The 22,448-nt window shown below is 42.1% G+C and overlaps 1 protein-coding gene across 1 annotated transcript in view; it reads left to right on the forward strand.

Moving 5' to 3' along the window:
- The window catches only part of BCAT1 (branched chain amino acid transaminase 1), a 90,598-nt gene that overhangs the window by 12,897 nt on the left and 55,253 nt on the right, over window positions 1-22,448 (forward strand). Inside the window, exon 2 of the mRNA XM_019489726.2 lies at window positions 12,899-12,970. Within this exon, the coding sequence (XP_019345271.2) occupies window positions 12,899-12,970 (72 nt within the window). The remainder of the gene's footprint in view (window positions 1-12,898; window positions 12,971-22,448) is intronic.

Raw genomic sequence — 22,448 nt, forward strand, 5'->3', positions numbered from 1 at the left:
CACTATAATAGCCTAGTTATATAACTAAAGGGCAGTCCTTTTAACGGTTGGTCTGCTTTCAGATCCCAGGTCAGATTGTAGCTGGCATGCATTTTCAGCTTAATTTTATGATCAGCTGTCTCTTAACAGTATAATAAACTCTTTGGAAGTGGAGGCCAGGGCCTCACTGCACTGGCAACTCAACCCAACCCAGAAAGCCATGTTCCTGAGGTCTCCTTGCACGACTTGGACTTGTACCCGATTGCAAACTTGCAATCACGTGTGTGGTTGCAGAATGTTCTGTTGCCCTTCATGCTGTTGATATCTGGTCAAGCCTACCTTGTAAATTACTGTTTCATTGCTTCCAGTGAGAGGTGTAACCATGACATGTGTGGCGGTAACAAGCATGTCCAGCAAAAGAATACCAGAGGCTTTGTTTTCAGTGTATACTTTGGATCATGTAATCCTTTGTCCCAGGGCAAAATGTGTTTAAGATGCTACTATTTGGTAGCATTTTTTTACTCATTTTAACTACACATGACTTTGCAAAAGAGCAAATGAGATTGTGATGGTCAGATCTTATGTTCTTTCCATGACCAAAGCTTCCACTGAAGTTTATGCAGGCTGTGCTTAAAAAACAAATTCAGGATCATGTCCTCACAAATTGGTTTTTCACATTTGTTCTCTTCAAGTGTGTCTGTTCTCAGTATGGGATGTGTCATCACCATAATTATAGTTTCTAGAAGTCTGTAATGATATATTTGCGAATGAAATGATATATTTGAAAGGAAATTCTGATTTTACATAAAATTATCTGTTTCTGGTTCTGAGCCACTATCTCTTCAGACAAATGATTTGGTTTGTCTCTACTATGTATACATTTTTATTCTATAATTAGCAAATGATAATTATAGATATATGGGAAAGCCACTCCCCTTGTCAGGAGCTTCAAGAGCTCTAACTAAGAATTTTACAAATATAGCTGGTTATATTTTATTGCATTTAAAGCCAGGTCTACACTAAAAATGTTTGCCTCTAGCTCTATTATTACAGAAGCTGTTGTGATTATAATTCAGTGAAATAAATTGTGCCAGCATAATAACTCCTAAAGAGGTATGTCTGCATCTACACTAGAGCTTTGCTGGTATAAAGAGGTTCAAAATTGCACTCCATTACTGACATTTCTGTACAAATGCTTGATGGTCATGTGGACCTGCCTTTAATATTTTGTTTTGTCCATATACTCTATAAAGAAAAGCTACAATAATGAGAATAAATATTATCACAAAGGGACATGTGTCTATTAGCACAAAGCCCCTTTTGCTACAATAGTAATGTGAACCCCCTATAAAGAGGTACTGGTACATTTTCTCCTCCTTCTGCCACAGTGATGTAAAGGGATCTTGGTGTAATGGAAATCAGGCCCAAACCCAACAAAACAATCCCTTCCTCCTCATCTGATGAAGTAAGCCATTGCTCACAAAAGTTTATGCATCTCTGATTCAGTTAGTCTATAAGGTACACCACTACTCTGCCTGAGTTTAGACTAACACATCTAACTACCTCTCAGTCCTCACGTACACTTTTGATGGGAGGGGGGAAGGAAGAGTGAGCTTCTGTTTTAGGAGTAACCATATTACAGATCTGGGCCCGATTAGGAAACAAGTTTGTGCATTAATACATCAACTGTATCGAGCTAGCTGTTTTAGTATGTTTTTATTTTTGCCATTCATGCAAACAATCCAGTTATTTAACAAACTAATTAATGCGAGAGCTGACAAACAAGCCAACAAAAGAGGCACTTAGAGGCAATGTTCATAGGAATTAAAGGTGGAAGAGATCCATTAGGTCATCCAGTCTCTCCTATCAGTGCAAGATTGTTCCCTACAGTGAGAGTGGAAAAAAACAGTGAACTACATAAAGGGGTGAAGAGAGAGGAAATAGCACTGAACAGTGGTAAAATAACAAAAGGGTCACAGAGAGGAAAAAACAAAGGAAAGAACATTAGGGGGAAATGCTGCAACACAGAACATCTGAGGTCACTTGGGAAGGAGGCTTTTATAAGGTGCTTTCCTATTTCTCTAGGCACTAGTCTGGCTAAGAAGACAGGAAGTGAAATTGCATGCCTGAAGTGGGATTTTCATCTCTTCAGGGCAGTGGTAACCAGCAAGTTTAAAAAAAGAAGCAAAATAGAGATTCATAGTTGTTCTGCACCTCACTTCAGCACTTATACTGGTAGCATTTTAGACCTACCTCATCTGGGTATAAAGTAGGCATAAGGCATGAGAGGGCATTTATGTATGTACCTTTGTCTGTTCCAATATGCCGGAAATCCAGTCTGTCGTAAGCTGACGAGCCCAGTGCTGCATCACATGCATTTGTATAAATGGTGAAGTGCACAGAAATGTCGATGGTGTGCTTTTGAACTAAAACACCTTTGACGTGTTTTAGTTCAAAAGTGTGCTGCTGCCATTTTCTCAGCGCTGATGCACATTTTGCTGTGTATACAAATGCACATAGAGTTGTATCTTATGGACTAACTGATGCTACCTGCATAGCATCTGTTGAAGTGAGCTGTTGCTCATGAAAGTTAATGCATCTCTGATTCAGTTAGTCTGTAAAGTGTACTTCTACGTTGCCTTCTACCTAATTTCAGACTAACATGGCTAATTACCTCTCTGAGTATAAAACAGCAAAAAAATCAGTCCCAGTATCTGCATGACACTTGTAGTCTGAAGCTGCATAGATCCTTAAATTGTCTGTGGGATTAGTTCCAGTGAATAAAAATTCTTTACATTTTTAGAGGGTGTTTCTCCCCTCTGGCCCTCTCAGAAATCTATGCTGTCAGACGCATGTTCCTTGTGGATTTCAAGCATGCTCATACATTACTGACCCCAGTTTTATTGCATGTTTTTCAAGTGTCTTTGATACGTCTCATTTATCATACTAGCAAAACTGTCAATAAACTCACTGTTACTAAAGTGTTATGATTTGAAAGTTTAATCTACTGCCTTTTATATTCCTCCTTTAAATCTTTCCACCCCAAATAAACATCCTATCCTCCCACATTGTCTAACTTTATTGGCTTTGATGACTCCACTTTGGCAATTGAATTATCTTGTATTGAGTGTTCCCCCTGAAACCAGCTGTTACAAGCAGTGTGCTTCTCTCTCCTTTATATCAAATATGAAACCTGACCAGATTAATTTATCAGTCACACCTACAGTGTATATTCTGCTGGCTTATCCACTCTAGTTTTAAGATTTGCCTTTACACAGCACAGCAAATTGTGCACTAGTTTAAGTATATCCATTTTAATTCAACCTTTGTTCCTTTTCTAGGTGACTAACAGGAAAACCAATTACATCATCAGGAGGGTTTTTTCTTAGTATTCAGCTTTTGTTTTCCTTTCACTGCATCCTGTTAGACTTGGTTACCATGTCCTGCCCCAAATCAAGGCTTTTAAAACCTTCTCTTCTATAGAAACTGGTCAGTGATCAAAACATACCATTACTGGAATCCCTCTTAACTGGCACAGTACACAAGCTAAGTTTTGGAAGAGCTTAAGGTTGAATTATCCTCTTGCTTTCTGAAGTTGTTTTTGCAGGTTGGACTTCAGGCGTATCAATGGGTTTGCTTTGGAAAACTTGCTCTGTGGGAGTACCTCTGCTATGATGACTGTTCCTTTGGAGAAATGGAGGACTTCCTTATCCCAGAAGAAAGATCTGTTTAACACTAACTTTTATTGCCCCAGCTCTTGGGAATACTGTTAGAAACCAAATATGCTTCATGACGATGCAAAACACAACTCTAAATAGTCTTCACAAGTGTGCAAGAAGCCTAACTATTATCACAGGCTATGAAGTCATCTCTTTGCTTACCTGGAATATTTCAAGGACCTGTGACTGTGCTTCTAGCAACTAGTCAATCCAGGTTAAGTAATAGCCCTCTCATTTCTCCGTATTCCAGATCATTGCAGAAAGAAGGGTTCATAAAAGCATTTCTGTAAAAAGTGGATGAGATTCTCTCACTGATATATATGCTCAATCTCATAAGTGAACCAGCTAAGCAAATCACTAGGGGAGCTGTATAACATAGGCCACTGATCTCTTCTGTTCAGAGATGCAATACTTATTTATATAAATAATATTATATATAAAATAATATTATTTGTGTACCATGTAACTACTTCGTTAAAGTGACATAGGGAAGATAAACATGTTGGAATCTGTGATACCATAAATAAGTTTGCAAGGCTGCCTATACACATGCTCATTGGCATTCTAATTAGAATGCATTGGAGCAGACTCGATTTAATTGAGTCTCTTCCACATTCTAATTAGAACACTGCAGCACTGCCACAGCGTCATGTGTATTAAGCCCCATGTGTGTTTAAAAATGGCCATGAGGCACTTTATCTAAATCTCATTCAACTAGGTTTAAGTAAAGTGTCTGTTGGCCATTTTTAAATGTGCAGGGGCTTAATACACATGATGCTGCAGCGACTTAACTACGGCGGCTGCCTGGGAACTGCTCACATTAGAAGCCCGCTATCCCCCATCTCCAAGTATGTGTATAAGCTGCCCAAAATTCTGGAGGCCTTTAGTGAGCAGGTCCCTCACCCAGCTTCCTTATTCAGGCTAGTTCACCCTGTGTCCTGGGTTTCTGGCCAGTTGTTTTTTCATGGTGCAAACATGGAAAAAAAAACCAAACAACAACCAACAATAAAATGAACAAGTCTGCAAAACTACAGATGAACTACAAAACTGCAGTCTTTCTTCAGACCCTGGAAGGGCAACCTCAGCTCCGTGGTTTTTCCTAGCACCATAACCTCCCCTCTCCTTTCCACTCTTCCCCCTTTGTGCCTCCATACTAACTCCGTCATCAGTTATAGCTGCTGTCTGTCTTCCAGCCAGGCAGACTCTTAATTGCTGACTGTCTGCAGGCTGAGCACCTCCTTACATCCTTCTTCAATGTCATGAAGTTAATTGCCTTTTTTTAGTTGATGTTAAAATGAATAGTGTATATCGGGGGGGGGGTGGAACTTTTATTTTTTTTTTTTTTTTTTTTTTTTTAAAGCAGCAATCACTTTACTATTTTTAGTTAACTTTTTTCTATAATCTCATCTTCATGTTGTGTGGCTGCCACAGTGATACTTATCTTTTGGTCTCTGCTTATGATTGATTCTTTAAAAAAATGTTAAGGATGTTTTGCTTGACATGCCTTTGATATAGGGCAGAAAGGCTAACTTTTTGCCTTTAACTTTTTTCCTGGCATTCAGATAAAGTTAACATTATAGGTGATCCACAGTAATCGCCATTTGCAGCATCTGAGAGTCAGTTCTGCCACTTATGAGATGGATGCAACAGGAACCAGAATAACAGAGCCCCAACATGGCAGTCCTGTCAGCAGTAGCACTATACTAAATGTTAGATGCTAATGCCAAAGTCATAGAACCACTGGGTTTTCCAGAAACTCCTTTCTGAGGAAGCACAAAAATAACCACTGCCTCAGTGGTGGCTGATTGTGCTGCTGTGATTGGCACACTGGCAGCTAGTGCTGTACAGTATATTGTGGCTGCCATGTGCTCCTAGGCTTCTGGTGGGGTGTCTTGGACTACAGACAGAAATTATATATATACCAGTATAAATGATCAGAAACTGGTTCAAATCTGTAACACAACAGAAATTCAGTGCACATGAACCACATTCAAAATGGCCAAAACTGGTCTAGCATTCCTTGGCTTCTAGCCTGTGGTTGCATTTCTGGAATTAAAAGTGAATGTCTGTTCACTTGCTTCTCCATTCAATCTCCACAGGTTAGACTAACCTGCAAAGATTGAATCAGTTTAGCCTAGGGCTTTTGGACTGTCTGTACTTAGCTTTGGAGGGCAACAATAGTTTTGGGTATCTAGGCTAGCTCTGACACAGGGTACCATTTGTGTGAAGGTGTGATAAACAAGAAGTCTGTATTAGAGAAACTGGAGCTGGGGACAGTGGCTGGAACTGTCTGAAATGCAGGGAAACTAAAAGCACAGGCACTCAGTGCAGTGTGAGGCCCATGAGTGTCCAAGAAGGGGAGGTCTGCTAGTGCTGGGTGTGAGAGTCGTTAGATAATCTCCGTTACTGTTAATATGAGCTACACACAGTTCTTTCAGATGTTGGTAGGAGATTATTCCCTTTAATAAAGTTTGCCTCAATTAGAGTGGAAATCCTACAGAAACACTTTTCACAGGCTGTGGTATTATCCAATTAAGGTCATTCTGATTAAGGTTCCTGCAGGATATACTAAAGGATTTCCAATGATTATTATAAACTTGAAATCCTTCATAAATGCAACACAAAACTAAACAACCACCAAGTTTTTATTTAGTAGTGTTAACTGTTAATGCAAAGGCATAAAAGGCTAGTTTTCAGAGAGACAAAATGTATCCATGACATCATACTTTTTTGCTTGTACATGTCCTCCATTAACTATTACATATAGGTACAAAATCAAAATTCCTTAAACCACAATAAATGGAGAGTTGTAAAATACTTTTTTTTTTAAATAATATGGGCAAAAGTAAAACAAGTCAAATGTATAAATTGTGACTACTTAAAATATACTCTAAAGAAAAAAATAGTTGGATCTACACTAGAAAATGAGAAATACAATAAGTTCTGTGAAGTGATATAAATCATTTTGATAGCTCAGTTAATTGATCCAGGCAGCTACTGGATTCCAAAGGTTAAGAAACCTCTGTAATAGACCAATGTAACTCTCAGTTACATTTCCACGGACTCTGATGCAGTTTGACTACATAACAGCTTGAAAGAATCAAATTTTTCCCTATAATAATTTCATTGTAAGCAATACATTTTTTAAACAGTCTATGCTATTAACTGCAATAGAATAAACACATTCTCAGTGATTTCCATGGGCAGTATTGCCAGTAAACCAGGGACAATTGTCCTGTTGTGGTTAGCTTCTTGTTTCAAATTGATAGGTTATAAAAATATGACTCTTCTAATTGGTGGGTAATCATAGTGTGTCTTTCCAGTGCTGAAGGAGTAATTCTGTTAAATCTGACTGAGGTGCTATATAACTGTTATGGTCCAGAAAAAAAACCCTTGATTTTTTTTTTTTTGTGGTAAACGATGACAGTTAACTACTTGTTGTGGAAATCCGTTTAGATCTGTAAAACACAATAACTACAGTGAAAACAGAAACAGCCCAGGCAAGTTGGATCTGCTCTCAGATATAATAATAGTGTCCAAAGTAGCTTTACTGATTTGATTGAACTCAATAAGGTTTTTAAGTTGAATGGAAATGGAAACAGACTTCTGGGATACAGGCACACAAACTAGTTTACCATTAGGTAAAAGAAGGCACAGATTTACTACCCTATTGTTTCAACAGTGCTGTATATAAGTTGACCTCATTTTCAGGTTCAAGTGTCAGCAAAACAGCTTTTGGAGTGCAGCACTGTTTTCCCGTTGAAATAAAAGGGAAACTGCCCATATAACTTGGTTCCAATTTGTTTGTCATCTTTTCATGTCCATGTGCTCTTGTTGTGGGTGTTGGTGGCCCTCCTGTTCAGGTGATGTTAAGGCAGTCAGTTATTTTCACTGATTAACAGAGCCAGAAGATACCCCTACATAAAAATGAAGAGGTAGGTGGAAGGATCAGAGGGGCCAGCACTGAGCAGGGGAAGAGGAGAAAGGGGCTTGTAGAACTGCTGCACAAGGTCTAGTGCATCTGGCACTTGGGTTCCAGTGGGCTCTTGGTTCTGACTGGAACTCACAAGCTGCCTGATGTGGTAAAACCAGCTCCAGAGAGGAGTGTCTGTCCCTGTGAACAATGGTGGTTTTCCTCCTTACTCCACAAACAAAATTAAATTTTTTATGGGGCTTTGAAGTTAAGCCCTGTGGCATGAGATATATTAGTCAGATTCCTGATCTCTCTCCACAAAAAGAAAAGTAGTTAGGCATGCTGTGCTAGTCTGAAGTCGGTCAGAAGACGGGGTATGCACCTTTAGAAACTAAATACCATATTATATATTGAAAATATGAATCCTCTAATTAGTAAGTAATGGTTTGTCTTTGCAGTGCTAAAGGACTGAAAGTATTGAACTGTGTGTGTGTGTGTGTGTGTGTGTGTGTGTGTGTATTTGATATTTAGTTTGTGAAAGCTTGTGCATGTTCTCTCTCACTCATTTTATATATATGAGAGAGAGCACACAAGCTTTCATAAACCCAAGTTCACTTCACTGGCTGCTCTCTTCCCCAAGGTATCCTTGGACTTGAAATAGGGCAGTGACGCCTAGTTCTGTGCCAGCGAGGCCCCAGGAACCAAGGTGGATCCTCAAAGAGAGGGCAAGAACAGAGGTGCAGGCGGGTGATTTAACAGGGCAGTTGGGGTGCTGTTGTGGGGTGGACAAATCCTCCTGACCTGGGGGTTATTTTGTGCACCATGAGGAAAGACTGGGCTCATGGGATCCAGCCAGGGACTGGGCCAGAGGAGCAGCTGAAGGCTCTGCTGATGGAGCATGTGGCTACACCTGACTGCTCCGATCAGCTCAGTATTGTCCATGTCCAGCCCCCGCCCCCCACAACCACCACTGCCTCCTTCATGCAAATGCTGCTGCTGCCAGGAGCAACATGAGGCTAGTGCAGGGATTGGGGTGTAATGACACCCCCCCTCCCCCCCGAGAATGGTGAACACATCTACCCCTTACCAGGTCCTTCTAGTGGCTTGTGGGTGTGGGACAATGGCAGATCCCGAGGGCTGGGGACATCTGCTCTGCCCCGCCACATCCCATAGTTCCTTGGAAGCACTGGCAAGTGTTGCCTCCATCCCACCCTGGTCCACTCCACTCCACTCCACAGCCAGGAGCACTTGGAGCCTGGCTGGCTGAAGAGCACTGTTTGGCATGCTCTGGCCATGGGCCTGGAGCCTGGCCAATGAAGCCTGAGTGGCTTAGAGCAAATGATGCCTTCCCTGCTTCCCCAGCCCAGGCTCAGGTGACAGAAGAAGAGGACATTGTAAGGCACAAAGGTGGCAGCTACTTCTCATGGAGACCTGCTCCATCAATTCTTAACTGAGGACCCAAACAGATGGAGGCTTAAGAGGCTTAAAAGTCGCAAATGGTTTGTACATGAAGCCCACAAGCTCCTGGAAGAGACAAGGGATGCTGAACCAGACATATGGGCAGCAATGGAGTAGGCTGACTGCTGGGAAAGATCAGAGCTATTCGTACAGTTTTATACCAACACCAAACAAGTTCCCCATTGAACACAACCTTGACAGAGAAGCATGGGTCAGAGCTGAACAGACTTGAGATCTGGGTACAGACGCTTCAAAACAACACTTCACAAGAACATCTTGGACAGCCTCTTGTGTGAACAAGTGTCCTACAGCACAACACTTATTCAAAAGCTGCAGTGTTTACAGATTGCAGACATCCTCAGACACAGGAAACCTATAAGTCATGTATGATGGTCTGAAGAAAGCTCTAGGCCCTACTGTCAACAAGGTTGCGCCTCTCAAGTCATGCAGTGCTGAAGCCATTACAGATGGAAGCAAGCAGATGTCTCATTGGGTTGAACACTACTCAGAGCTATACAACATCACTAGTGAATCACTGGACCAAATATCAACTCTACAGGTCATGCCAGAGTTGGATGTGGAACCCACTGTAGAAGAGTTAAGCAAGGCCATTGATTCATTATCAAGTGGCAAGATGGTATCCCAGTGGGAATTCTCAAGTATGGGGGGAAAAAAGCCTACTACCATATCTTCATTAGCTGTTACTCAAATGCTGCAAAGAGGGTGAGGTATCACAAGACATGTGACACAAACATCAGCACTCTATAAAAATAAAAGGAGATGAGGGTGACTGTAACAACTGCAGAGGTGTTTCACTACTAAGTACAGCAAGAAGAGCTTTTGTAAGAGTCAACTTGGTGCTCCTACAACACTTAGCAAGTTGTGTGTACCCTGAATCTCAGTGCGGATTCAGGGCTGGAAGATCAACCATAGACATGATATTTTCCCTGCGACAACTTCAAGAAAAGTGCAGAGAGCAAAACCACCCATTGTACATTGCTTTCATGGATCTAACCAAAGCATTTGACACTGTTAGCAGAACAGGTCTTTTTTCAGTCCTAGAAAAGATAGGATGCCCACCAACCCTGTTAAGTTTTATACGTTCCTTCCACGACAACATGAAAGCAATTTGTTCAGTTTGATGGGTCCACTTTGGACAGCTTCAACATAAAAAGCAGAGTGAAACAAGGATGCATTCTTGCCTCTACACTCTTTGGAATCTTCTTCTCTGTACTCCTTGTGCGGGCCGGGCCCCGAGCCCGCCCTCGTCGCCATGTGCGGCGGTGATTCCGATCCCATTCTGGCCGCCATGGGCAAGCCAGGGGTGAACCGGGGTCATACTGGACCCGTCTCCGGTGCACGTGGGCTGTGGCCGTCAGCCCGGACACGCGGGGTGGGAGAAACTGCGGGATGGTTTTGTGCACGTGAGTTAGAATTAGTCACGGAGGCGTAATGGTTGATTGAAAGGATTGTTTACTTACACCCAAAGATGGTATCGGTGTAGGCTGGATAAGTTTCCAGGCACAGCTCCCGCTTGAACCCTCGTTGGAGGACTCTGACAAAACGATTGCTCCCACGGAGTTTGCTAGGCTCCGCGGGTCCGGTTAAGTTGTGTTCGAAAAGTTTCCCCGGAGTTATTCAGGCTCCGCGGGTCCGATATGTTTTCCCCGGAGTTTGCTAGGCTCCGCGGGGTCTGAAATAATAGGAAAGGGATACGTCTAGGATTGCGCTCGGAGATGGGGAGAGGTGAGAAGCAAAAGCTCCGTAGGCTCGGTTCTATTGCCTCTCTTTGCCTGCTTAGGGGAGGCGCGCCGGGTCCGCGAGGGTCCACAGCACTTGGAGATCTTCACACAGAATATCTCTCTCTCCTCCCTCCTCTGGTGTTCGTGGAGTCCTCCAACTTGGGCAGAAACCACACAAGCCTTATGTATGGCTAGCAAGCCAATCGCTAACCGCCACGTGTGCCTAAATTAGGAGTCGGCCAATAACATGGCATGGACCCTAATACAAATGGCGGGAACTTCTTTACAGCGTGTATCACTATGATGCAAAAGAGATGCACACTGCAAAGAAGCTGTAATTTGGCGGGAAAGCCCCCGTTGCACCAGAGCTCTCTCTAGCAGCAGATAGCTCTACCATGCAAAGAATGCGTCAAAAATGGCGGGAAATAATTTAGCAGTGCCGAAGCGTGCACACAAACAAAAAATCACAACTTTGGGTTGTGACACTCCTAAACTGTGTATTTAAAGACATGGAAGGTGGAGTGTACCTCCACACGAGATCAGATGGGGAAACTCTTCAACCTGTCATGACTTAAGGCAAAAACTAAAGTTAGAGAAGGGCTCTTCAGGGAGCTTCTATTCTCTGATGATGCTGCCCTTACAGCCCATGAAAAAGATCTACTACAAGAACTCATGGATCACCTCTCAAGAGTTTGCCAGGCATACCTCTCAAGAGTCTCACCATCAGCATAAAGAAAACAGTTGTGCTAGTACAGGGAGTTCCCCAAGATCCATCAATCACTCTTAATGAGAACCAGCTACCCACAGCACAAAAGGTCAGCTACCTAGGCTCCACAGTGACCACCAACCTCTCACTGGATGAAGAACTTAATGTTTGCATTGGAAAGGCTGCCACGACTTTTGGTACACTAACTAAAAGAGCATGGAACAACTCAAAGCTTACCATCAAGACCAAAATGCTAGTATACAAAGTTTGTGTACTCAGCACTCTCGCGTCTGGTGGGGAAACATGGAAGTGTGAATATTAAGAGAAAAGGTTCAACACCTTCCACCTGCATTGTTTATGCCACACACTCAACATCAAATGGCAAGATAAAATTACTAACATATAAGTTCTTCAAAGGGCAAATTTACCAAGTGTGACAGCCCTACTCAAACAGAGACAACTGTGCTGGCTAGGCCATCTGAGCAGATTGGAAGATGGACCCAAGGACATGCTATATGGGGAACTATCAGAGGGAACAAGAACAATGGGATGTCCCAAGCTTTGCAACAAAGACGCATGCAAGTGAGATATGAAGGCATTTGGAACTAATCCTGACCAATGGGAAACCTTGGCATCACTGTCTCCACCAGGGCATAAAGTCCATGACAGGAATTGGCTTGAACAGTATGAAGATAATAGAGTTCGGAGGAAGCAATCATGAACCGCACAATCATGCCACATACGCTTGCAACCATTGCCACAGATAACGCAAATCTTGGATTAGACTATTCAGTCACATGAGACACTGGAAACCATCTACACCATAGGCTGCACTATCCACTGTCTCTCACAGATAAGAAGATGCCAATCAGTCTTTACAAATGCCCAGATGGGGCAGAGGGAATCCACACATTGAGTGATAATACCAGACTGTGGTTCCTAGATCCGTAAGTTGGTATCTGATGCCATATGAAACAGAAAAAGAGAGAGGACTTGTGAGAAACACAGGAGTCTTTACTCCTCCTCCCCACCTCTTCCAACAAATCAGTTGCTCATTTATTCTCTGGTTATAACCCTGAGACATGTATAAGACTAATGGGAGATTTCAGCAGGCTGGAGAAAGCACAGCAATAAGAAGGTGCTTGACAGAAAATCACCACAGAGGATGGGATATGTTACAATGCAGAAACCCAAGCAGAAAAATCACTCCCTCTGTTTGTTTGTTTATTTGTTTATTTATTTTTCATTCTGACCAAGTAACAATGAGATTGGATGGTCCCAGACTTTGGGGGGTCTTTCTGCAAAGTATTGGCTGTGTGAGTATCTGGGTCTTGGCAGCAAGCGTTTAATTTGCTTTCCCCTGTGTTTTGGTTCTTTGCAGGGCTGTCAGACAGAATGCCTAGCTGGAGGATGTACAGGGGGAGCCACGAAGCAAGTGACTGAATCTTTCAAGGTAAGTTCCTTAGAAAAGGACGTGTGCCTGTGATATGTTGGTATAAACTAGTGACTCTCAACCCAGGTGGCAAGATCTTTTGAAGAGTGCTGCAGGAAGCATGAATCAGAAGGTTAGGGTTGGAAGAGGGACCTCAGGAGGTCATCTAGTCCAACCCCCTGCTCAAAGCAGGACCATCCCCAACTAGATCATCTTAACCGAAGCTTTGTCTAACCGGGTGTTGAAAATCCTCAAGGATGGAGTTTCCACCAACTCTCTGGGTAACCTGTTTCAGTGCTTCACAACCTTCCTAGTGAGAGAAGTTTTCCCCAGACATACAACATAAGTTTTACATTTTTTCATAATACATTCTGTACACATGAACTTGGGTAGACATTAGGGTATAATGAAATTTAATCATTTATTTTTTTCTTATATCAAATACATATCCATTTAATTCTTTAAAATCCATTTTTATATTATGTAATGACTAACTGTATCATCATGTCCATATGTAATGCAATACAGTCTAAGTTTTGATTCTTCCTCCAGAGAGAAACTGTCTTATATTCTATATATAATTATCAATGTATTTGTTAAGTTATGGCTATGTGCTTGCTATCTGGGAACTTGCCATTTTCAGCTGGTTTCAAACGTGAAGAATCAAAGGTACAGGCAACCTTAATTCCATGGCTTTAGCGAGCTCAACATATTCAGCAACCAAACAGTACTACAATAATAATTAGTGCTGATGAGCTTCCAGGAGTTAATGTCAGGGAGTGCCATCTTTTAATTGTTTTAAATTCAAAATTTATTATCTCTCTTTCCCCTTTTCTCAGTAAAAATGTATTGCTGATAAAAGCAGTAAATAAAATAAAATCAGTGTTAATCAGTATATACGTTACCTTCTATTGTTTCTAGATAGTTTTGCTAGGTAATTGGAGCACAGCAGTGGTGCCACAAAACCAGTTATGCTATTCTTCGTTCTTTTTTTACTCTTCCTTCTGACCTCATTTCTTCGTATTGTTTGTCTTGTCTGCACTCTCTTCCCTTTCTTCCTTTTCTCACATCTTTGTACCTTTTTCCCCTTTCTCCCTCTCTCCCAGTTTTACATTCACATACTTTAAAAAGCACCATCTAACTTCCACAAATGTTTTAAAATATTTTCCTAAAGTAGAAATGTTCTGTATTTTTTTTTTGGCATTTCATTTCCTGTTATTGCTGGCTACCACCACAAAGGGAATGAAATTATAATAAATCCTTTTGTAATCATCTTGCTCTTCCTGATTTTTGCATGGTGTGTTAATCCAGTGCGCATTTCCAAATTGTGCCTAACTAGTTGTTGTTTCCCTCCTAGCTGTCAGTCAGCAATTATAAATAAATACTGACTCAAAATTATGATTTAGGGTGACTCTTCAGCTCAAGGTTCTTTCCTGGAAAACACTATTTTAAAAAATAGGGCATAAATATCCAGTTATAAACCTCTATGATAGATATGGAGCTCCATTGACTCATCTGCATTAGTAGATTAGGTAGGTCTCATTAGTTTCACTCTGTTTGGGGGGGGAAGAAATCTAAAAGGCAGTGGATCTTCCTGTCTGCATATGTTAACACAAACATCTGTTGAAACAATGCGTTATAGCTTGCCAAACTTCCCTATGCTATTTCTCCTCTCATGTTGAAACTTCTGGCAGTTACCAAAAGAAGGGTGAACAGTACCAGAGGGCCAGTGTGTTCTCATTATTTTGGGGCCACAGGCAGGCTGGGTATAAATTAGAGCAGCCCTAAGGATGCTTTAAATTACACAGGCAGTCAGACAGGTCTCCATCAGGCTCTGAATGCTGGGAGGCACAAAGCTAGCTTAATGCTGCTTTCTTTCCTTTCCCTTTCATTTCCTTCCATTCTCGTATTTCAGCTGGAATGCGGAATTGTGGCCCAAGCCCGTATCTGAGGCAAGGGAGTGCTAGCTAGAGGGACAAATGGCCATGAAGGCTCAAACCTTAAAAAACCCAGCCACTCAGACTACTGTCTGATTTGTAAATCTATTCCTGCCTTACGGCCGTGTCACTTAAGATTAAATGTAAGCCCCAGAGAGGGGTACACTTTTAGACAATGTTATATTATATTTGTCAGTATTGCATGGGGATATTGCCTGTCACACTGTGCAGAATAAAAACAGAAAACTTCAAACCAATCCAAAGCACTTTGTGACTGGTCATGGAAGCAAACAGCAACATTGTGACTTCAGAAACAATGAGTAATAATAAAGGAATTGTGAACAGGGAAGCTGATTATACTAGAGAAAGCAGCTGTTTATGCACTAGTAATCCAAGATTTTCAGAATGGAAAGAAAACCAGAAAAAGGGGTAATAGTGTTTAACTTAAAATGCATTGTGTGATATCCACTGCATAATGACAGTCATCCTCTTGAACCACCATTTATTTTTAAAATTTAGTTTTAAAATCCTGGGTTAAACTCCGGTGAGAGAGTTGGGTTTTTTTTGTTTTTTTGTTTTTTTTTCCTCTGGCACAAAGCTTGCAAAACATCCCATTGTGGACTGGTGTGAAGTGCACCTAATGAACCCAGTGGCCTGCCAAGTCCTTTGGCTACCTGTTCTTTGTTGTCAAATTTCAGTGGCAGTAGACTAAATCCTGCATTTCTAAACTCCCATTTATTGTTAATAAATAGCTTTTATATATGATCCATTTTTCCACAATCAGCAAGCTAAGCCTTTGTTCTCAAAATGCTATATTTTGTACTATCAGCCTTAGATTTACAGTTAATCTATTACGATTGATCAAGGTAGAGATGGTGTACTTTGTGATTCCAGGGTTTGTACTTCTCGTGCCTGAACTGAATTAGTTCCGCATATAAAGGATTTCATTCTACAGAGTGGTGTCAACCCAGCAACCCTTTCCACAATAAAATGTTTTTGCATTTTTTTCAAGGGGTTCTGAATGAAGGTAGCTTCAAAACAAGAAACTAACAGTATTTTTGCAGCTTTTTTATATCAGCAGAATCAAGCTTCCAGTTTTGGATTTAAAACAATAAAATACATAAAAAAGCAGGGAACAATTATTGAAATTGCAACTGCAAAAGCTTCATACAAAAACAGATATAGCCAAATATTCTGACATGAAGTGACACCATGCTATCATAACATGATTGTGATTTAATGCTTCTTAGAGTTTGTGGTTCCTTTTTTTTTTAGGTTAGACAAATTAAATGCACATTTTCCATAAACTGTTTCTTTTTTTTCCTCCTCTCTCATGATATAACTGTAGGGTAGAGTTTGTGCTGCTTATGTGTCCCAACTGTTCCATCCCATAGGGTGCATCTACAATGCAAAGTGAAATTAATGTGAAGCAATAAACTCCAGTGCTCATTGTACTGGAGTTTATCGCTCCCAGGTGCTCTGTTTACGTGCATCTGGGACTGCCACACATTAAGCCCATTCAGAGCAGTCCTTGGCTGGCAGGCTGACCCCCTGGGCCCACTGCCAGTCAGGGTTGTTCCAACCCAGCTCAGCGTGCTGCAGAGGATTTGGCTGGGGCACAAAGGTGCTCTAGTGAGGGGCCAGCTGGCAAGAAGCCTCCACACTGAAGCACTCTTGTGCCCCAGCCAGCCCTGTCAGCATCTACATGTTCATTGCTGCGGAGTAAAGTACTCCACTGCAGGATAGTACTTGTATTAGTTTACTCCAGCCTAATAGCACCACGTGTGTAGATGGTGACATTTTATTGCAGAGCTAATTAGGCGGTAAATGTCTCATCTAGGCATGCCCATACTTTATCATATTTAGCCATAAACATCCTGGCTTTGTAATACTTTGTTTCGGTATAATTATAGTATTTCTGATTCTCATTTCTAACTTCAAAATTACTGAAACTTATTCTGAATCTTAACTCTGTCTTTCTTTCTTTCTGAACCCTAACCTAACTCTACATTTCCCCCCCTTAAGTCATAGTATGTCTTTGAGGGGGTTTTATAGTTAAAAATTTCTTACTTAAACAAATTCAAAATAACTACCTATTTCTATCTTATGCACTATTTTACTTAATTAAAAATGAGCAGAGCTAATTCTACCTTTACATTTAGAGATACCCTGTATACCAGAGTAATGCAAAACTGTCAAAGAACATTGTCTAGGTAAGCTGGATTTACATTGCATTTTACATTGCAGTTCCAGAACAAGGCAAATCCAGTTTATTGGGGAATTTGGTCCTTATTCTACAACTGAGTTGTTGGTTTGGGGAATTATGTTGGTGAACCAGCATAGTGTAAAGAGGGGTGCAAGAATGAAAAGTGCATTTTAAAGCATCTCTGCACTTGAAAGGCATCCTATGATTTTATGTAATGACATCTAATATATACACATGTACTTTCCAGATGCCCAAGAGCCCAAATCATGGATCCATACCTCATGGTGCTAGGTGGTCTACAAACACAGAAGCAAAAGACAATCTGTGCATTGTGTATAACCATCTGTAGATGCTTGTACACAGTTATTACAGAACATATGACTGTTAAATCTAAAATAACTTGTTCCACTTTCAGATTAAGTGACTCACAAGTGCAGGTGTTTGCGGTCAGTGTTAAAACAGTGTAACTAATATTTCATACTCTAGTTTCCTTTTCCAAATTATTTTCACACAGTCATCACTGTTTCCTGTATTACGAGTTTTAGCTTACAACAGTTCAGCGCACAGATCCCCAAATCAAGTAACTGTTCACTTATTTCTATTAACTGCTTGGTATAATGGAAAACATGCTATGCTATTTCTCTCATCTTATCCTTAAAATTGCCATTTTTTCTGGCAGATAATGTAGAAGAGGTTAAAAGTTAAAATGCATTGTAGTTTACAGTTAAGGACTCTGTAGGTATACATCTTAACTAGGTATGTTTATTATGCTTACAAACTACAGAAGAGCACAGAGGACACCCGCTGCTACTGCTTCACCCTGCAGTGGCAAGTGAGAAGCCCCTGCCGCTGAATGCAGCCAAAGGCCCATTTTCACAGGCCACAGGCCAGATCCAGTGGCTTATGGGCTGGATCTGGCCCATGGGTTCTAGTTGCTGACCCCTGATTTACTGAAGTCATAGCTCAAGTCTGGGACATGAGATTCTATTTCTGCCTTTACCACATTCCAGATGAGTGTTTTTTCTAGGCCAAGTAGACCAAAAAATGTCAGCCTTGTTTGCCTGAAGTTAGGCACGTAAACCAGCTCCTTTGAAAATCAGGCTACTGCTCTCCCAAATATGAATGCATGTGTCTTAACATTAAATCTGTTTGGAATTTTTAACCCAGAGTCCTTCGTGCCTCAGTTTCATGAGTATAAAATTAGTATATTGATTCTTGTTGAGGGGTTCAGATTAAAGGAATATATTTAAGCCAGGCTTTAAATTTTTCAGTTCATATGAGGACTATTCAGCTCCTTTCAATAATTTATCTGAGGACTTTAAATGTATTGTACCGTATATTTTTCAACATTCCAGTTTGCATTTCACAAGCCAATGTGAGCACTCAGTTTGTGTTAGGATCAAACTTCCTTCTAGTCGAACGCTTTCTAAAATTAGAACATGGTGTTTATGCTACATTGCAACAGTACAGCAGTCATAAGATAAAGAACTACACAGCATTAGAAATTGCATTAATCAGCAAGCCTAGCTGGCAAATCAGCTTTTAAGAGAAGACTTTAGACATGAGTTGTTAATTGTCAATTTTGTCATTTAACTAATTAAATACTCCATTGGGAAAAATCCTTTAAAATGTGTGTGTGTGTGGTTTGCACCCAGATTTAAAATAAATATTACAGTCATATATTGGGTCAGACATGGGCCTCTTGGCATGGTTATATCTGAAAGCAAATGTTGCTCAGTTACATTTGCAAATGAATAATTCCACCCAAACATAATGTGATATTTTTAAAAATATTTTTCACATCTGATAGAGGTAGTGTTTGTTTGTTTTTTCAAAGCAAAGCTTATTCTTTTGCCCAAGCATTTTTTGACTGTGGGCATTCACTCAGGAAGCCTTTTTTACATGGGGTTGGGCTATTACGGAGTATGAGTTTCTGCTGTTCTTGGCACTCTGTAGGTAGTTGTTTCCTCTTTGAATACAGCTTGGGTGTGAATGTATTGCAATCAGGAGGTATGATTACATAAAAAGTAGTTTGGGGAGATATTTGACTTGAGTAACTAACGCTCACTATGAAGACTTATCAGTATGGACATCACTACAGATAAAAAACCTGGATATGTATTCACGTTCTACAGTGGGCTTGCGCAGTTCATACTGAAATCTGCACAGCCACAATGTCACTGCTTTTGCTATTTGAGCTTGAGATTAAAACTAGCACATGAATGCCTGTATGTAATGAAATCATATCTGCTGATGGCAGCGTAGACACACCTCATGAGCAGAAAGCCTAGCAATGTGCACATAGATACAAGTAGTTAAGATGCTCAAATATATTGTTGCATGATAAATATATTGTTGCATGGTTCCTTTCAGTTTCTAGTCAGATATTTGTTCAGCTACTTAGTGTATAATTTTAAAAACTTCTAATACTTCTATTACAACAGTTTTAATGTTAAGATATAGACACCTGCTGAATAATCTTGCATTCAAAAGCTTATCTAACTTTATTCCAGCATGCAGTTGGTCCAGTAAAAGATATTGCCCCCCAAAAATCCTTGCATCTTACATATTCCTGGGCCATCATGGCTACAACATCACTCTAACACAACCAACTTTAATATGTGGGTGGGCAACGAGTGCCTTGCAATGGTGGTTTGACCAGCGCAGGGCCCCTGGGATGAGGGCAGCAGGGCAGGGAGCCCTGAGCCCTGCATCTGCCCTTGCTCCACACACACATCTGGGGGGGGTATGTGCCCTGCCCCCATGTCAGCCCCAGCCACCTCCTTTCTCCCCCCCTGGCCCCTGGACAAGCTTTCTGTGGCTCCATCCCAATCCCTGCCCCAGACCTGGGCTCCATGTACTGCCTTAGCTGAGCAGACCCCCAGCTGCAGCCACATTCCTTCTCTCACCGTAGGGACCTCAGTCTGTCCCCCTTCACTCCCTCTATGCCCCGCCCCCTCCATAAGGAGCTGTTCTTCATGCTGCCTGGCTTTCTTGCCGGCCATATGCATGTGTGCGGACACGTGCAAGTGACACCTTCTGTGTCTTGCTTTCAGCAGCCCCTTCTAGGCTGGAACACTGCCAGCCTGCAAGGGAAACCTGCTGTTTCCCAATCCCTGCATGATGCTGCGAATCTGGGACAAATGCTGTCCTGGAGTCATGCAGCCCAGAACCAGGACTTTAGGTTCCCATTCCAAGACTTTCCCACCCAATTAGGGATGGGTGGTCACCCTACTCACCACCTTGACCCAGTCTTGCACTTAGGGCTTGGACCTGATGCTGTCCCAGCCCTGCATGCCTGATCTAGCATGCAGGGCCATGCTGTCTGGCCCATCAGGCTCCCCACAGGTCCAGAAATTTGGTAGAAGGGAAGCAGCAATTAATGCTGCCACCACTTCCTCGAGGATGTTTGCTGACCTGTAGGGAGCATGGCAGGCTGGATGACATGGCTTCGCAGGCCGGATTTTACTCATAAGATGAGTGTTGAGCACCCCTGGACTAGAGGATAGAACTGAGAGGCAGACCACTGAGACCGTATCTAGCTGTGGGAGAATACAAGTAACTTCCTTTGAAGGCAGTGGGAATTCTGCACAATTAGCGGGCATAGAAGCCAACAGTTCTACTTTTATGTCTGTTATACCTTGAGGCACTGACTTGACTTTTTGAGCATTACCTAGGTACAAGCAGTAAAAAAGAATTAATTCAAGGTCACACAGTAAGGATGTAGAATTACTTTACCCATGAGTTTGTTGGTTTATTTGTGTCTTCCCTACAAATTGTTGAGAAGCTTAATATTTATATGATGTTTTGAAGGTCTGCAGTGAAACCTGCTGAATACGTAAATATCTTCAGGTGTGACCATGCTCCCCCCATAAGTCTGCAAACTTGGTGCAAATCATCGATAAAGATGTTGGAAAGCATGGACCCCTGAGGGACACTACTGGCCACTTCTCACCAGGACGACACAGATTTGTTCATAAGAACCCTCTTGGTCCTACCTCGCATCCAGTTTCCTACCCACTTAACCATTGAGCAGTTAAGCCCACAATCTTCCAATTTTCCCATGAGGAGATCATGGAATACTAGATCAAAGGCCTTCTGGAAGTCTAGGTATATAATGTCGACCTCCTCTCTCTTGTCCAGGTGGCGAGATACCTGGTCATAGAAGGAGATGAGATCGATAAGACAAGACCCACCTGCAACAAAGCCATGCTGGCTGTCATTCAGAATCCTACCCTCTGCAAGCGTGTTGCACACAGACTCCTTGATTAATTTTTCTAGGATTTTCCTTGGGATAGAAGTTAGGTTGATTGGTCTATAGTTGCCCAGGTCCTTCCTCTTCCCCTTCTTGAAGATGGACACAATATTGGCCCTCTTCCAATCCTTGGGGATCTCCCCTGAGTGCCATGAGTTTTGGAAAGCAACCTGTTTAAATTTGTTGATGATACCAAAATTTGGGGTGAAGTGGGCACGCTAGGAGGGAGGGAAAGACTGCAGCAAGACCTGGATAGGTTGCAGGGGTGGGCTAACAAAAACAGGATGCGTTTCAATACAGACAAGTGCAGGGTGCTGCACTTGGGCAGTAGTAACCAGCAGCCCACTTATAAGATGGGAAACTCCCTTCTTGAGAGCACGGAGGCAGAAAGGGATTTTGGAGTCATTATTGACTCAAAGATGAACGTGGGCCGACAGTGTGAGGTCATGGTCGGCAAGTCTAACCGGACCTTATTGTGCATCCACAGGTGTATCTCAAGTAGGGCCGAGGAGGTGATCCTCCCCCTCTACACGACGCTGGTCAGGCCACAGCTGGAGTACTGTGTCCAGTTCTGGGCACCCCACTTCAAGAGGGATGTGGCCAGCATTGAGAGACTCCAGAGGAGGGCCACCCGCATGATCCCGGGACAGCAGGGCAGACCCTACAATGAGAGACTACGGGACCTGAACCTGTTCAGCCTTCACAAGAGAAGGCTGAGGGGGGACCTTGTGACCGTCTATAAACTCACTAGAGGGGACCAGAAGGGTTTGGGGGAGACCTTGTTTCCCCTAGTGCCCCCCGGGATAACAAGGAATAATGGCCACAAGTTGTTGGGGAGTAGGTTTAGATTAGACATGCATAAGAACTACTTCACAGTTAGGGCGGCTAGGATCTGGAACCAACTTCCAAGGGAAGTGGTGCTGGCTCCTACCCTGGAGGTCTTTAAGAAGAGGCTTGATGCCTACCTGGCTGGGGTCATTTGAGCCCAGTTTTCCTCCTGCCCAGGCCAGGGGGTCAGACTTGAAGATCTACAAGGTCCCTTCCGACCCTACTTCTATGATTCTATGGAAAAGTTTCGCCAGGGGTCACACAATGACCTCA

The sequence above is a fragment of the Alligator mississippiensis genome, chromosome 4 (assembly GCF_030867095.1).
Source record: "Alligator mississippiensis isolate rAllMis1 chromosome 4, rAllMis1, whole genome shotgun sequence".
NCBI lineage: Eukaryota > Metazoa > Chordata > Crocodylia > Alligatoridae > Alligator > Alligator mississippiensis.